At 44.1% G+C, this 18,720-nt stretch overlaps 1 protein-coding gene across 5 annotated transcripts in view; it reads right to left on the reverse strand.

Moving 5' to 3' along the window:
- Positions 1-18,720, reverse strand: part of GALAK (galacturonic acid kinase) — a 139,323-nt gene that overhangs the window by 46,487 nt on the left and 74,116 nt on the right. For all 5 annotated transcript variants that reach the window (XM_087693854.1, XM_087693853.1, XM_087693852.1 and 2 more), the window contains one exon: positions 931-1,030. In XM_087693854.1, the coding sequence (XP_087549980.1) occupies positions 931-1,030 (100 nt within the window). The remainder of the gene's footprint in view (positions 1-930; positions 1,031-18,720) is intronic.

The following is an 18,720-nucleotide window of genomic DNA, read 5'->3' on the forward strand; positions in this document are numbered from 1 at the left end:
AGGATGCTCCCATCACTGGTTCATAACACGATTGGATCTCTCCTCATTACAGGAATAGGAAAAACTGTCTGTCTAGCTCCCTATATGCTAAACGGAGGAGGATCTGCTGTCATGAAATGGTCAACATAATCTAAAGCAATGCCCTGAAGCTGAGCAGTGTATTTGTTCCATCAGCCTCTGGCGGAAGGCTCAGTCAATCATATGGTCTATTTCCTGACCTATCCCTCTGACAGCAGTGGAATCATTTGTGGATTTGTTACATATAACGAATGTTTACTTTGCCAAAAACCAGAATAGGAGCCAAGAAAAGCAAACAATTTAAAACTTTCTAAATTTGTGCAGAGAAATTTAATAGACAGCTGAAAAACAGATTGGCACTTTGTAATCTTAGATAGATGGTTGAATAGAGGTGTTCTTTCCACTGGGATTTGGTTGAGAATACACTTAAACATATCTCACTATGAATAGAATCCCCATTTTTGCAGGAGATAAGGCAAGTGCATTAACTTGAATAGGGAAAACGAGCATTCAAAAGTTTATCAGTTTGAGGCCAAAGATCCCCCCTTACTGTTCTTAGAGTAAAATAGTAAGGCAAAGATGTGATCATGCATCATTGGACAAGCAGGACTTAGGAGCAGTGCAAACCAGAGAAAATTCAGCTTATACATGCATCATATTTGGGAAATTGCATGTCTCTACTTAATTTCTGCATCTTCATTCTCTCCTCCTTTATTTGAGCTTTGTCTAGTTTCTTTGCTCCACATAGAGGCACTTTTCTTTGTTGCCATGAAATAAGATCCCTACCAGAAGCTCTATTTACTTCCTAAAGCACATGTAGCTTGAATAACCTCAAACTCAGTTCTGAAACACTGGCAAACGACCAAAACAAGAAATCAGTAAGTGTTCACATTTGCATATTTAGTATACTACCTTACAATGGATGATAGTCAAACAGTCTCTTCGAGAGAGTAAAATAGCTGATTGATCAAGAACTCCATTTCTTAAACCCAAAAACTCATTCTCTATGAACCTGCATAACATAGCAAAAGGTTGTCCATGTAGCAAACAGTAAATTTGAAAGCATGGGAAACTAGGAAAACAAACTCTAGAATAAATCTTACACATAAACCTAATGCACCTACAGTGGAAATACTGTTTAACAGTGAACAAATACTGCCAATAGACATTCAACCTTTAGCACATACTATTAGAAGGCATCATGTAAAGAGTGTAACCATGCATATAATGATAGTACAGCTGCTGTTCAAAATTAAAGTAAATTAACTCAATCTGCACTCTGCAACGGCAACTTCTTACATGGCTCTACACTCCACAGAAGACCTCTGACTATAAGCTTGTCTAGCAGCACTCTACTCTGATAGTGTAGGTAAGTAATCCCCAAGCCACCTCTATTTTTCAGCTGAATGATGACATTCCAGGCAGCTTCAATCTTTCCTGGGTTCCCATCCCAGATTGAGTTCCTTGGCAGATGCTTCACCTGAACAATGCAAGATTGGGAGAAAGCCAGTAACAGGTAATGAATAGTCCCAAGCACTACCTCATTACCCACCACCACCTTCCCTGCTAAAGCCATTCGACATTCATCAATAAAAAAGCTTTTTCTTGGTGCTCAAAAGAAGGGGGGACTAACTGCTGCCCTGAAGGCTCTGAACTGATGTCGATCCCTAGCTATGTCACTCAGGTCCCGTGAGAAACCCCAGTGTAAGTGACCACGTGCACTCCAAACATGGTGCTGTCTCACAAACCCAAAAACAACATGAGTCATGCCAATTGATGAGGGCACCTGAAACTCTGCAGACCTTGGAGTTACCATAATCGGCATCGAGACAAAAAACTCCATTTGAAAAGTTCACCAAATCAGATGGTCCCTCTAATGCCCAGTTGATCAGTCTGTCAGAAAGCAACACCACTTCCTTCACTACACAAAAGAAGGGAGTACGAGGACAACTCTGTCTCACAGATCTCCCAATGTTGTGCTCCTCTCTTCAACACTGCTAATAAGAACTTGGTTGAGCTGTAGAGTGCAAAGTTGAGAAACCTGTGACCTACTGCACTTTCACATACTGGTCAGATAGCCTCTTGTACATCAGATTTTTCCTTAATAACAGCAATGTCTACAAGCTTATCCTCAACATAGTGCCCTCCAAGGCCTCCCTACCCAGTCTGTCAAGCCTAAGAATCAAAAGCAATAGAGGAAGTACAAGGTGGTGGCATAGTTGTCAAGTACGAAAGGTATGATATGGTACGGTATGATAAAATACAGTACTAAATGGTACCTTAAGATTTTATAAGGTACGGTACGATATTAGTACGAAAACAAAAAATTAACTTGATTATTTTGGACTAAAGATAATAGAATAGATGTTTAAAGTCTAAATAGCAATGCTATGAGAGAGGAGAAAGAAAGAAATGTGTAGGCTTGGAGAAGAGTGGCCAAAAAGGGCCAATTCTTTCATACTAAATCATCCGAATACATACAGTACAATACATAGATGGGAGTGGATATATTATACATGAAGGATCATACAAATAAGAGTAGGCTTGAGAGACAAAAGGTTGAGAGAGAAAGAAAGAAAGATATATTAACGTCTACATAAGGCCAATGAGGCCTATGAGACAAAATCCAGAGTACATCCATGTCTAATGTCATCTCATCACGAAGGTAAAGATAATATTACAAATAAGTGGGTGGTCTATGAAACAATACTGAAAATAACTATACGATATGGGACTATACTAGGGTTGAACCATGTGTAGTGTTGTTCCATTGATAGAAAAGAAAAGGAAAGGAAAGGAGAATCAGATCTGATAGGACCATGTACAAAAGTGTGGTGGAGACTATGGGCTGTAGCTAATCTCAAGATCTGCACATGATCTCAGCTATGATGTGGTCCCTAGCTACTTCACTAATATGCCTGGTGGTGAGTCTTTAGTGTCTCGTGATAATGGCTCCAATCCGACTGTGGTGTGGCCTCCTTGGATGTGGTCCTGGTAGACAAGGTCGTCGTACTCGAGGAAGGGAAATGACTCTATCCAATGTGACTCCACGGTGTGGCCTGTAAGGTGTCTAGCGGGGTGGCTTTGTCTCTGCTAGGCTGGTAGTGTCAGTAGGGTCGGCTCTGTAGAAGAAGTCTATCACTACTCTCTATGTGTGTCCCTCTGGGTGAGCTGGCCTCCTGTCTCGTAGTAGTGTAGTTCGACGCCTCTTGAGCTCTAGAAGGAAAAGACCTAGGCATCTCTGGCCCTCGTACTCCATGACGCGACGAAGGGGCCCAAATCCATCATGGAAGAGGCAGTGGTACCATCCTCGTATGTCATAGTATACTGTGCATTTGCATATGTAGTGCTCATCCGTCTGAGGCTCTCGACCACAAAGCTGGCAAGTCCTATCCTCTGCTAGGGTATTTGTCCATCTACATGTCTCCATCTGAAGCCTATGTGAGGAGGTGCGAATCTGTCCGATAGCAACGCGTACACTATGGGAGAGATGGGTGTCCATATATGTTGGCTAAATAGTGAAACCATCATCAAAGAGACACAAGAAATAACTCCTGTAGAACTCCATCCTCAATCCTCAAGATATCAGCTCAAGATATGGGAGTGGTGGATGGATCCATGTCCTTGTTGTTTCAATCCTCAAGATATCAGCTCTGATCACCTAGTTCAACTCTGATCGACAGAGAGAAAGTGTAGGGCAGTCAAGGCTATAATCCAGAGGTGGAAGACGGTCAATATCCAAACCATGTAGGCTCATCCAAATAGCCATCTGTGAAAACCAACAGTTATTCTCGCCTCCTATTTTTAGTTGTCTGGATGAGGTTAGTGCAAATCTAGAGTATCTATGGCGTGGAAGTTCCCAAAGTCTGTGCCAAAAGGTCACTGCCCTAAAGAGTGCCTCCATAACTATAAGTGTTGCCCCTAGCTCTGCTCTAACAATGGGATGTGGGTTGGAGAGTTTACTCCTAATCATGTGTGCTATCATCATGATCAATGGCCTTTCCATGCTATCCCAACAATCATAATAATCCCTCTCTACTCCAATCTGATCAATGAGTGGGCAAAGACGCCTGTGGTACAAGCTGCAACCCCATACCTATGCTCCATATAGTAATGTAGATGTGACTAGGGTGTCAAACAACCAGAGTTTGGTATTGGGATCCTAGAAATGTATGTGAGCACATTGACTCTCAAGTGCCCCTAGTGTTGAATATCCACTGCTAGACGTGCCTTTGATGCCCCTCTCAACGAAAAACGTGGGCCAGAGAAGGCGACTCCCAAAGAGACATATTCTCTCACATGCTCCAGTATGTCTCCCCCAAATGTGAATTGGTACATAGATCTAGTCACTCATGCTGCTAAAGTATTGAAAACCATGGTTTTGGTCTTCCCAAGGTTCACTGTGAGATCTTTATCTCTACGGAAGATGTACAAAGCATCTAGATGGGACTGCAAAACCTTTGGTGAATCTGTAATGAGAATAATATCATCTGCATACAATAATATCGGTATCAGCACCACTGCCAGGCTCTGGCTCCAGCTCCTCCTCCTCGGTCTATATAATCAAACACTTCATCTATGTATAGACCAAACAATTTGGGTAAAAGTGGACATCCTTGTTTCACTCCTATGGTACTGTCAATCCTCTTTGATAGTCCCCCCAGGTGCCCATACATGACCTATCACTGCCTCATATAATGCACAAACACCCCATTGTATACCCTTTGATACTCCAATGTCCTACAATCTCTGCATGATGCGTGTACGAGGCACTGTATCAAAAGCTTTGCGAAAGTCTTACAAAGCAACAATAGATCCTCTTGTCTTGGGCTCGACCCTCCTCAATAATGGTTCTAAGTGTGAGAATATGGCCCAGCGTGGTATATCCTCGTCTGAAACTTGTCTCTCCTTATGCTCTCTTGCCTTGCATTTCAGCCCAGTCACTGAGTTCATGCTCCAATATAGATCCATATATCTTGGCCAAAGTATCATGGTCGTTTTGTAGTTGCTAGAATTAGGGAATCACCACTTTTTAATAGCGGAATGATAGTGTTGTCTAACGAACTCATAGGGAAACCTTCACATACTGCTCTATTGAACATATGTGCTAATATGGGTGCTAATATGTCACAACCATGTGAGAAATGATCTTCTACTAGTTCATCCTCATCTTGTATCCTCCCATTTTATAATCTATAAATTGCATCCCTAACCATTTTCCATGTGAAGAAAGACCATTGTGTTGGTCTACAAGCTTGTGGGGGCTGTATAGGTGGCTGTTCTAGCAGGTCATAGAGCTGTCTCCCGTTGTCGACAAGCCAAGCATCTGGTGATGTAATCCGTATGGGGGGCTGTCTTTCATGAAACATCTTCCATGCGCTCTTGCTATCCTGCCCCAAAAATAGCTGATATATCTCTAATTCTACTTTTGCTAAGTAGTCTTGTTTCTTCTTCCGCACAAGGCGTTTGAAGAACGCCTTTGCTTGGTGATGTGTCTGAGTGCCTAGCTCCACTTCTCTCTGTAAGCGATCTCGGGTGACTCTACACTCGTCATCATACCGGCTATTTTGGGGAGCAGTAGATCGTATGGGTCTACATCGGGGTAAGGTGTGTGGGAATGCATACATGGTTGATCCATGTATTGCCTCCGCTAAATCCCTTATACATTCTTTCAACAATCTACTCAGTCCAATGTATGTAAACTGGTCTGCAGAGAAACATTGTAGATGTGTGAGGCGTCTTCTGTAAAGTAGTATTTGAAATGTTTAGGGAGGCATGATGAAATAGGCCTGCGCAAGAGAGCCCAGGATAAATAAGCGAGTACCTATGGGACAATGGCCACAATGGTCATCTTTAATGGTCTACCACAATAGCCAGGATGATCTGACAATCCTATTTATTTATTTTGTAGCTGAAGACTGCTAGGTATTCACTTTTGTCGGTTTAATTTTATTATTTTCTAACAATTGTGAATGCTTTAGTTGATGTGTAGACCAGGCAACGGTGGCGTTGGGAAGCATCGGATGATAGCGTGTGCTCAAATTACCTAGAAGAAATTATCATTTTTGATAGGCGCGTGCCTTATCATTAAAGGTGTGGCGCTAATATTTATTTAGGCGCGCTTATTTATTGAAGCGCTTGACAAATACTTATTATTTTGTATGCGCATGGACGCTCGGTTTAAATATTTCATTATTGGACATTGTATTTGGGCATAGTCCCCGACTCTTGGGACGCCCAACCACTTTATTCTTTATTTGGACAAAAGCAAACACAAAAGCTAAAGCATGCTAATTGTAAAATTGGGCTATTTTTTAGCTTTGAGATGAATAAATTTATAAAGACATGCCTTGTGAAGCACTTACACAAGGCATAGGGAGAGATTGTACCCAATTTGTCTCTTTTATTCATGTCGTGCAAATCTATCTTTTTGTTGTATGAGCTTTGGTAGAGTTCTTTTGTTCTTTGGGACTTTCCGGTGCTCGTTGCGTACGCATCCAGCATTCGATTTGCAAACCAGTGGTATCAGAGCGAAGCTAAGATCAAGGGCTCCCAATCGCTTACCATCTCGTGTGAAGGCGAAGCTCCTGGAACAAATGGGCTCTACAGGCAGTCTCGCAACGAACCGTCAATACTAGTGTATTCCTGGCGGTGAAGAACCCCCTATTGTGTTGTTGGATCGCAAAGGACCACTCTCTATCGACGGAGGACCACTCGGGAAGCTCCTTAATCAACACGTTTTTTCTTAGAGAAGGCAAACAAGCAACTTTCATAAGATTGAGTTTATAAAGCTTAATAAGCTTTATAATAAATCTTAAGCCCTTGAATTTCATCATTAGCGGCGGCAAGATGTACTCGTAGTATCAAACATCTCCTCAGTCAATCACAAATCTTTGACCGTCATATAAAACGGGTTGCTTTTATTCAAAGTTTTCATCCACTTATTCAATATCAACCTGAAAAAGAGAATATTGTTGCCAATGCCTTAAGTAGAAGACCAACTATCCATAGTATCTCCGTTATATCTTTTGATTTTCTTATCCCTATGAAAGATACCTATGACCGAGACCCCAGTTTTCAAGCTGATTTGAATAAATTAGTTGCTAATAACTGAATTTCAATTGATTCATTGTCTTTAAGGCCATAGAGGTATTATTTCTACTTTACGTACATTCGTTGAAGATTTTTATTGGCCATAAATGGAATCTGATGTTTCTAACTTTGTATCTAATGTTTAATTTTTCAAAGAGTTAAGCGACACCATGGTAAGCAATATGGTTTGTTAATACCTTTGCCAATTCTTGAACGACCATGGAAACATATTTCAATGGATTTTATAACCAGTTTGTCTTACACCCAAGCTAATCATGATATGATTTTGACTATTGTCAATCGATTTAGCAAATAAGCATATTTCGTTCAATGCAAGAAAACATTAACTGCATCTCAAGCTGCACAATTGTTTTTTAAGACTGTTTTCACTAATCATGATTTGCCAAAAGTTATTATTTCTGATCGTGATTCTAGATTTGCAATAATTTTTGGACTACTTTGTTTGCTAATTTAGGTACAAAGATTGATTTTCATCTACATTTCATCCTGAAACCAATGGAAAAACAGAAGCTACTAACAGTATAATATTAGATCTTTTGCATGCATACACAATTTCAAAACCACAAACATGAAATACACACTTATATTTACTTCAATTTACATACAATAATACACCACATATAGCTACACAAAAAGCACACTTTGAAATCATTTATGGATATAGATTGCCTACACCTGTTACATCATTGCCAAACAAAGTTAAAGCTGTTGATGATATTGCCGATATGTATGCTACTATTTTTGCTGAAGTTAAAGAGAGGTTTATGAAAGCCCAGCAATCATACACGAAACAAACTAACAAGATTAAAAAATGTATAAGTTTCAAAGTTTATGATTATATGTGGCTACACATTGAAAATAGAAAATTGCAAAGTGTTGAGAGACACCCTGTTGTTAAGTTAGCCCCTAGATTTTATGAACCTTTCAAGATCATTCACAAAATCAACGACAATGCATTTAAATTAGAACTACCCCAACACTGAAAAATCCACAATACTTTTCATATCAGTTTGTTACGGCCTTTTAGAGGCCAATTACATGTTCACCATATCTATTAAAACCCTCATTTGTTAGAAGAAGAACCTGAAACTATTTTAGATACTGACTTTATGACCACTAGAACTAGTCGTAGATATTTTAGATATTTGGTTAAATTTAAAAATCATCCTGTTGAAAAGGCCCAATGGATGCATACTCGTGATCTAAGTGCTTACCCCTCACTGCTCGCTCCACATTGAACTAATAGCAATTGAAGACAATTGCTATCCCACCCCGGGGATATGATGCCAGGAGACATATTCCACGGTGGATTCAGTGAGACCACGGTGGATTCCATGAGTTTTTTATTCCACAGTGGATTCCGTGAGGTTTTGTGGTGGATTCCATAAAACTATATTTATTTACCGAGGCTCGTATACAAGGTGGATTCCTTGTGCGAGAAGTTGACGAGAACGCCTATCCTTTTCAGGCGTCATGTTAATTTAATGTGCACGTGGGTGATTCCATGGCGGATGATTTCGCAAAATACATATTTAAATTAATAGGCGTTTATGAGCTTAAAGTGCACTCGTATTAAATTAAGGTTAGGACACAGTTCCAACCTACTTATTTATTTTGTAGCTGAAGACTGCTAGGTATTGACTTTTGTCGGTTTAATTTTATTATTTTCTAACAATTGTGAATGTTTCAGTTGATGTGTAGAATAGGCAGCGGTGGTGTTGGGAAGCACTGGGCGATAGAGTGTATTCAAATTACCTAGAAAAAATTATCATTTTTGATAGGCGCGCACCTTATTATTAAAGTCGTGGCGCTCATATTTATTAAGGCGCACTTATTTATTGAAGCATTTGATAAATATTTATTATTTTATATACGCATGGACACTCGGTTTAAATATTTCATTATTGGACATTGTATTTGGGCACAACCCTCGACTCTTGGGACGCCCAACCGCTTTATTCTTTATTTGGACAAAAGCAAACACAAAAGCTAAAGCATGGTAATTGTAAAATTTGGCTATTTTTGAGCTTTGAGATAAATAAATTTATAAATACATGTCTTGTGAAGCGCTCACACAAGGCATGGGGGAGATTGTACCCAATTTGTCTCTTTTCTTCATGTCGTGCAAATCTATCTTTTTGTTTTATGAGCTTTGGTAGAGTTCTTTTGTTCTTGGGGACCTTCCGACGCTCGCTACGTACGCATCCAACATCCGATTTGCGCATCAGCTGAGCCACCTTGGCTCCGAAATGTGTGCAATTTGCTGTTTGATACCCAAAGTCATGGCATTGCAAGCATTGGCCAAGCTACCCTGTCACAATAACCTACTGCCTAAAAGAGTGTCTGCCTGCCTCAATTTCAAGAAACTTAGGTATGTTTTTTGTATCTTTCACAGTCACCCGTACCTTTAGAACTCTTGCCGCTATCACTACATCCGCAAAGAAGGGAGAAAGAACTGTGTCGAAAAGCCGTCCAAAGTCCTCCACTAACTGCCGACACTCTACCGCCAGTCCGGGGAATAGAAGGGTGACCAAGTATCTAGGAAACTTGTTGTGGAGTGCAAACTCCTCTACTATGAAGCCAATATATCACAGAACTCCCTTTATGGAGGCATAAGGTGAGCTATCCACTAGCTCGCAGGTTGCATTCGCAGAGGTGAGTCAAACCATGAAGATCCCCTCACCCATGAGAACTACCTTCGCAATCTGCGCTATGCCAATGCGTAGCGTGGAGTGAAGCCAATCCCGAAGTTGGGCCCTGGATGGAGAGTGTCCTACGACCTATCCAAAGACTGCTATTTCTTTTAGTTTCAGTTCTGTGGCACAAATGGAAAGGAGCTCTTCCTCAGAAAGAACGACACACAAGGTGTTTGATTGGGAGGCACTCACAGAATGCACTGTCGTCTAACCAAAGGTTTCCATTGTGCGTCACTGCTGAGGGTTACCAAGCTAGCTGCTATGATACCGAGGGGAATGTTGCTGGAGATAGAGGGAGCAACGATTGCTAGTGTTATGAACGTGCAGCATAGGATGGAGGCGCAAGAGTAGGTCAACTGGGGAGATCTTTTCGTGCGTGAGGCAGAGGGCGGAACTGCCACAGTAGGTCGATGATCGTTCACGTAGAGGGTGGAGCCTGATGGGATGCAGACGCGATGGCGCAAGTGCAGTCAGACGGTCGCAAATAGAGTAAGCGCGAGCAAGCAGACGCTGGCAGGGCAAGCGCGAGCTGGCCAGGCGCGAGCAGAGCTGCAAGCGAGGCGAAGCACACGCTGGTCAATCGGGCGGCGCCACGAGCGGAGCGTGAGTGATGCATGCGTAGAGACGAGCATGACGTGAGCGGTCAATCGTCCGGACTAGACAAGCGCGACATAAACGGTCCGGTCGAGCCAAATGGGCCAGTTAGGCGCAACGAGGAAACAAGTTTGTCTACAAAACAAATGGATAATTGTTGTGAGAACCTACTCTATTGATCTAGGTATTGTTGTAACTATCATCATTTTTACTATCTTGTATGTACATTGGAATTCATCATTTTTACTATCTCCTATGTACCTTGGAATTTGTGGCTAATTCTAATATGTAAGGCTCATCTACCCAAGTTGATTGACTTGCTAAATGAGAAGATGAAGATGGAAAATTTTGAATCTTCTTCATCTTTGTATTCAACTAGATGGTTTACAGTACCAAAAAAAAAAATGGAGCATTAAGTTTTATTTAGGATATGCAGCGAATTAACAAAGTGACCATCAGAAACATAGGGGCAAGTCCAGTTATGGATGGATTTGCAAAGGCTTTTACTCAGAGAGCTATTTACTCTTTGGGTGACCTATATTCTAGTTATGATCAGTTGCAATTGGCTATAGAGAGCAAGGACCTCACTACCATTAGGATTAGTGTATATGTACACTTTATCACATGAAGTAATGAATTTGGTGTAAAGAAGAGTGTAGCGTCATTGCTAGGGTTTGCACTAAGGAAACAGAGTGTATGACCACAACAGAAGCACAACGAGACAAACACAGACACAAAAAGCAAAACTCAAACCCTAAACACAAAGCTCAAACAAATCCACATGTTAAGTGAGGTTTCAAAAATACATGTCCTTATGACACATTCCATGTTGATTAGCTACTTAAACAGTTTGAAAACAAGCTTAATTTAATGAAAACTCTAAAATGGGGAGTGATTCAAGAGAGTTCCGTTAAACCCTAATTTAGAAGGATCCATCCTCATTTATAAATAGACAGACTGCCCTCATTCAAACCCATCTCTTCCATACAGGTTTCTCACCCTTATGTGCAAATCTCAGCCATCCATTAGTCTCCCGCTACATGGCGGTCTAATCTTCATAATTGTTGCCATCACCTTGTTTTACTGCGGCGTTTTACTATGGTGTTCTATTGTGTTTTACTGCGGCATTCTACTGCTACGTTTTGCTGCTTCGTCCACACCATCAAGCACAATCCTTTGCAATCGCCTCAGTCTCCTTACACTCTAGTGATCAACGTTTAGTGTTTCTCTACTTTGTCACTCCGACTGGTGGTCAGAGCACTTGGGATCCATTTTTGGTGGATGTCACTCTCCGACACACTGCTCTCCCCTTGGGCACAACGTATACTCTTACATTCATTTACAAGATTCATTTACTTCAGAGTTGTGTTCTTTCTATCCCTTCTTCTGTTTTAATTATTGGCCAGTCAAATTATTTTTTAGGACACCAAAATAATTATCAAATTAATTTTCAGTATTTAAAGACTGAAAATTAATTTTTAATTATGGATAATGCTGGAAAAACCATTTGGAAAGACTGTCACTTGTCAAAAATGCCCATGCAAGACTGAAAAACGTCTTTAGAGGCTAGACAGAGGCATTTTTAGTGCATTCAGCCTGCAAGAGAGAGAGGAGATGCTAGTGGTCTGATTTGCACCCATTGGAGGACCTTCTGAGGCAGCCAGGGGTAGGAGAAGACCAACCAACAACAGATGACAACATCTACAGGTTGTTGAGACAGTGCAGCAACAGTAAATGACTGATTTTCTTCAGTTCTTTGCATCTACAAGCTGTTGTGGCAGGGCAGCAGTTGCATTTGACTCATTTTCAGTCATTCTTTACGACAAAACTCTCAATTTTCTCTCTACAGGTTTCTCTCTGATCTCACAACCATTTCACAGCCTTGCTTCAAAGATCTTAGCATTTGGATCCTTGGAGGCTGAGAAATTGCAAATTTCTCTGGTGTAATTTCCAATTTACAGCAAAAATTAGGGTTTAGCAGCAGCCTCAAGAAGCATGCCAGAAACTGGATACTCCAAGACTTGGATTCAACAGAGCTGAAGCTGTTTTTATCCTATTCAAGTAGAGGGACCAGCAAATAATTGAATTTGGGGCATTTTCCATTTCCATCAAAGTGAGTGAAGGCCAAATAAGTGTCCGAATCAAGGAGCAAAATAGATTGAAGACTTGTTGGTCACTTTGAACAGCAAGCTGGTCACGTTGGACAACAAGGGGAGTTTGGATTGTGAAGGGGATCGAGAAAATCCCATTGTAAATCAACTTCTTCGTCAATAAAGCTAAATAAATACCGAAAGGGGCGCCAATTTTGGGGCCAATCGGGCATGCATTGTCCAAGATCAGTAGGTAAATTTGTATTTTCAGATTTGCATTAAAAGTTTGCTACTGTAATTAAGTTGTAATCAAGGATTTACCACCCATCCCACGGAAGGAAGTTTGGTTACAGAATGCATTTATTAGCTCAACACCCCCTCTCAAGCCCAAAACACGGTGAGAAGAGAAGGCCAACCTAGTTTGCCCAAGGCGTTCCACCCCAAAGCAGCCAAGGCATTGAACAAAGGGTTCATGATGGCTGCCCAGTGACCTACCAAGACTACAGAGGCGATGGTTATCTTACCAAGGGAGTCCAAGTAGTCACCCCAGAAAGGAGAGGGCATCGGATAAAGGATACTCATTGGCTACCTAGTGGCCCACCAAGCCCTATAAAGGCAAATGTAACTACAATGAACTCTTTTTTTTTTAAGTGAGAGATGGTTTGTGATTGATGGAGTAGAAGATGGAATTCATCTACACAATGCAGTAATGCACGTAAGATTGTAAATGCTTAAGTCTAAATTGTAAAGTATAAACTTCAAAGTTTAAAATTTAAAACAACAAATTTTAAATGTTATGGTCAAATGTTTAAACTTTACCTGCTTCAGACTCCCCATGCTCATCATAGCCCTCATCATGCATAAGTTAATGTGGCAATAGACTAGCCGCTCTAACTATTATGTACTAAGCCGATTGCCAGAATCTTTGTGTGAATGAGAGAATAGGCACTCCAGTTTCTCTCACATGCACCCGAAGAGCAATCACGGGCAAGGACCCTCATGGCTAAGGGTTGAAGGGTCTCCAATGCGTATCCAAAGTTTTGCCACCAAAATAAAAGCTTCACAAGTAACTCTCTCCTCCAACAAGTGGGAGAAGCAAAAGCCACATACCCTCTCTAATCTGCATAGCGTCCTAGCTCCTCCAGCACTACATTGTGGTCAATCACAAGAACCACACGAGTCAAATAAGCAACCTGGTCCGAACAGAACTCTCTATCATCCATGACCGCAGGCAACTTGGAGCCGGATGTATCAATGCAGCAAAACCATGGATGGGCTCAAGCATCCATACCCATCTCCTCTCTACTATCTCTAAAACATATGTACGTTGTGTCTCTATGATCATTGTACAAGCACGTGTCTCCACCAATACTGCTCTAAAGATGTGAACGAGAAGGCCCATAGTGGACCCCTCGCAATCACTCATACGTAATACCCTATAAAAGGTAGTCACCAGACAATGACAACGACACAGACTTTTTGCCAAAATTGCTCATTAAGTCACAAGCGCTACATAGCTTTAGCCTCCTCTATCTCATGCTCATTCCACTCATTCCATAGAGTGGATACCACTGCCTAGGCGGACTGCACCTCATGAAGGCGCTCCAGCAATAACCACATGTAAGCAAAGCAAGTTGAAAAAGGCTTCTTCAACTCCATTGTGCTATGCTCACGATACATCACAAGCACCTTTACCTTTACCGTGAAGAATGTGACAATTGTTGTAGCTTTGCAGACCACCCTCTTCACCCACTTGAGCTTCCCAATGTCCTCCATGAGCAAGTCCAAACAATGACTTGCACATGGAGTCCACACAATTGTGGAAAACTCGGCCTCAAGCAATGGCCCATGCACCGACAATTCGATGCATTGTCGACAACAACTTGCACCACATTTAAGGGGCCCACCTACAACCACAACTTACAAATTACAAGTATACTAACAATACTTGGAGGTTAGAGAGATAAAGAAAGAGTTGAGCCTTTCAAGTTTCAACTTTCAACTTTCAAGATTCAAGAATAAAGAGAGATGGGGGTTGGGGGGCTTGGGGCCCATGGGGAAAGAGAGAATCGAGATAGATACTAGAGAGAAATTAGAATAGGGAGATAGATAGTTATGCATAGGCCATCGAATGCCCTGGCGCGCCCTGATGCGGTTCTCGTCTGCGTCCTCGCCGCCTGACGCCCTGTCGCCAGCCCAGTTGCCTGACGCCCTGTCGCCAACCCAGTCGTCGTCGCCTGACGCCCTGTCGCCAGTCCAGTCGCCTCTGTTCGTCGAGAGAGAGAGAGAAAGCGTCTGCGAGTACATCTGGCCCTGCGTGCGCCTGTCTGGCCCTCCTGCGCCCGTCGTCCCTCCTGCGCACGCCTGGCCCTCCTGCCGCCGCCCCTCTGACCTGCGGGCTTGGCGCCGCCCTGCGCGCCGCCCTGCCATCTCGCCTGTCGCTACCCCCTGCGGCCTTTCGTCGCCCCCCCTGCGCGCCTTTCGTCTTTGACCCGCCTGCGTGCTGCGCCGCCCTGCCCTGTGGTTCCTTCGCCATCCCACCCTGCGCGCCGCCTGGCCCCGTCCTCCAGGGCAGCGCAGGCTTGACTGGATCCTGCGCGAAGCTGGGAACTAGCAATACGTCCCTGCGCAGGATCGACCTCACCTAACCTAGCTCGCCCTCTGCCAGGACGCGTGTGAAGACAGCAGTATGGCTGGCCTGGATTTGGATTTTCTTGACCGGACGGTGGCAGCCCTTGGCCCTGATTCCGATGCTGAGGAGCCGGAAGATATGGTGCCATGCACGGAGGAGTTGCCGCCGAGTTCTAAACAGCCGCCTGCCGGCAAACGTTCCAAGCATACGCCCAATGAGCCAATGAGTCCTCCGGAACGCTCCTATGCGCAAGTGGCCTCTGATCCTGTGGATTCGCAGGAAATTGACTGGGAGCATTTGCTGGACTTCGCCAATACTCTGCTCGGTGATTATGTCCAGCATAATACCGAATCTTTTTCTGTTGCGGGAACGGATGATGTGCTGGAAGCCACGGTGGACCCCAAATCCATCTTGCGATCCTTCTCGGTGTTCTATGACCGTGCAGTTATACTTTTCTTCACCGGCAGGATCCCAGTGCTTTCGCACATTCGCCAGTGGTTGCACCATCTATTGCAAGGGGAGTCTGTTGAGGAGATCTTCCTTGGACCTCGCGGGTTTTATGAGGTCCTGCTGAAATCGGAAACGCATCGCGCTGAGCTCCTGTCCAAGTTGCCGCTATTCTTTGATCGCCGCTTGGTCCATATTGTGCCATGGCGCCCCATGGCCGACTTCCAGCGTCTGCTTCAACGCGAATGCCCGGTGTGGGTGGAGGTGGAAAACTGTCCCGGGGTCTATTGGCCCATGTTGAAGGATGCGATGGCAGTTGTGGGAACAGTGCTGGTTCCCCCAAGCCTCAGGGCGATGAACCGCAACCGTTTATGCATGCTATGGGACACGGCCAGGAAAAGGCCCGCGTGGCTTCGCCTCAATTGTTCGGGCATGCATCCTTTGTATTTTCGCTTAAAATGGGGCAACTTTGCGGGCCACTGCTTTTCATGTGGTAAATTGGGGCATTTCATGGCCGAATGCCCTGAAAAGCAATCGTCTTCCGAGGATGCGCAGGTTGTGCTGCCCAAGGACGACATGGTGCTTGATGCCACGCCCCAGGAAGCCCTTCAGTCTCCTCATGTCATGGATAAAGACAAACAACAGGTCCTGAGTGTGGATCCCCGTCGCACTGACTGGATTGAGGCACGTCCTAAAAAAGGTAAAAAGTTGGATGCAGGCTTGGCGGATCCTGGGCCTCCCGCTTCCCAGGATTCCGTGCGCACGTATACGCGCCGGAAAGAAATGGCCACTTCACAGCAGGCTGCGCGTCCTACGGCCCCGTCGGGCCCCCGCAATCAGTCTCCAAGGAGAGCCTATACCGACGGCCCCAGAGGCCCACCTGCCAAGCTGGCGTTCGATGCCAAAGGAAATGTTATTATACCCTGGGATCGGCGTTATCCCCGCCCCTCTCCCAAGGCAGTGGATTTCCCTTCTACCTCCAAAGCAGGTCGCCAGAATTCTTTCGCAGTATTGGCTGATTTTCTGGATGAGGGTGTCCTGGATGCTCTCGCAGAAAAGGTGAAATCGAGGCAGCAGGCGCCTCGTTCCTGACTTCCTTCTTTGAGGATACATGAAGATAGCCACGTGGAATGTGCGAGGCATTTGCTCTCGCCATAAGCAACATGCCATGTGGACCGTCTTGCACGAGAACCAGTGGGATGTATTGTGTGCAGTTGAGTACAAAAGTCACGGTGAAGCAGGAAAAGTGATGGATTGTCATGGATTCCGTCTATTTTATGCGGGGACCCATGCTACGCACTATTCGGGCGTGCTGATGATTGTCCATGAGAAATATCAGCCTGTCCTTGTTAAAAATGATGTGCACGGGCGCTTTCTGGTGATCGAAGTCTTATTTGAAGGAGAGATTTTATGGCTGTTGGGCCTCTATACTCCGAATGATCCCGCATCCCGACGAGATCTTTGGTCCACTTTGCAGGGCTCCATGTCACTCGGCCGAAGGGGATTCTTGATGGGAGACTTCAATATGTGTGTTGACTCTTCTCAATCCACTTCAGGGCATTCGGTAATGGATACGCCGGAAAGTCGGGTGTGGAGTTCCTTTGCTTTGCACGTGCTCAAGCAAGATCTTTGGTCGTGGCTTCACCCTTCTTTTTCAGGCTTTACTTTTCATTCCGCACAATATGCAACTACCTGGTCGCGACTGGACAGAATGTATATCATGCAGGGCGATGATTTTCTCCCCGAGATGCTGGAAATGAAGGTCTTGCGGCAATATGCGTTGTCGGACCACTTTCCCCTCCAGCTTGAGATGCGGGCACACTCTATTGCACCTTTTGTGCAATTCCTGGATAGGCTCCCTTTACGTTTCAACTCCTCTTATTTGAAGCATTCTATTTTCCAGGGCTATATGCAGCAGCTGATTGAGAGGTTCTTATTGGACTTCGCCTCTGAGGGCTTGCCTTCATTTGCACGGCTGCTCTCTAATGTGCAGCAGGTTGCTCGCCAGTATGGGATTCATCATGCCTCGCTTTGCCGCCGACGTCGACATGCAGCAGAAGACTTACTGGCTTTGGTCCGTTCCTTGCTCCTGGATTCCCCTGATGATGATTTTCTGCTGTCTCTGGAGAGGCGGTTGGCCCATCTTAGTCAAGTGTTTCAGTTGAAATCTTATCAACAGGCCAAGCTGCACAACTTGACGGACACAATGCAAGATAGCGCCTGCCAGTCTCATAAGTTCTTCCGCGCCTTGCATGCGTCTCCGGCTCGCGAAAATATGATCAGACTCCAGGATTCGGAAGGTCACATGGTCACGGATCCGCAGACCATTGTCACTATGTGCAGAAACTATTTTATGGACCTTCTTGGTTCCTCTTCCTCGCCTTCTAGCCAGGTTACGCATGCCCGCTCGGTCTTCTATCATCTGGTCCGCCAGCAGGTTCCAGCTGATATGCAAGCCGCTTTGGAGACGGATATTTGCGAGGAAGAGGTCATGGACGTTTTGTTGCACCTGTCGAATGATAAAAGTCCTGGCTGGGATGGTCTCACTAATGAATTCTTTCAGACCTCGGCCACGCAGTTGGTGAAGCCATTGGTGGCCATGTTTCAGCAGGTGTGGGAAACAGGAGTCATGCCCTCCTCATGGAAACAAGCTCTTATCAAACTCATTCCAAAGGTCCCTTCGCCGTCAAAGTTGCAACACTGGAGACCAATCTCTTTGATGGGCTCCATGTATAAAATCTACTCCAAAGTGCTGGCAAATCGGCTTCACAAGCACCTTCCAGCTATTGTGCATCCTCTCCAATATGGTTTCATTAAGGGCCGCAACATTCTGCATAATATCTTAAATGTGCAAATGGCTATTGACTATGCGCGGCACTCCGGCCAGGAAGTGGTATTGATCCAATTGGACTTGGAAAAGGCGTTTGATTATGTGGACTGGTCTTTCATTGCAGACCTCATGTCGGCTATGGGCTTTGGTACCCGAATGTCCCGATTGATCTACACCATTAGTGCTGAGGCTTCGTCCAGAGTTATGCTTAATGGTGGAGTTACAGAGCCATTTGTCCTTGCACGCTCGGTCAGACAGGGTTGTCCTTTGAGCCCTCTCTTCTTTGCCCTGGCGACTCAC

This window comes from Lygodium microphyllum, chromosome 15, assembly GCF_053477565.2.
Source record: "Lygodium microphyllum isolate KBCC chromosome 15, Lygodium_microphyllum_v1.1.10, whole genome shotgun sequence".
Classification (NCBI taxonomy): Eukaryota; Viridiplantae; Streptophyta; class Polypodiopsida; order Schizaeales; family Lygodiaceae; genus Lygodium; species Lygodium microphyllum.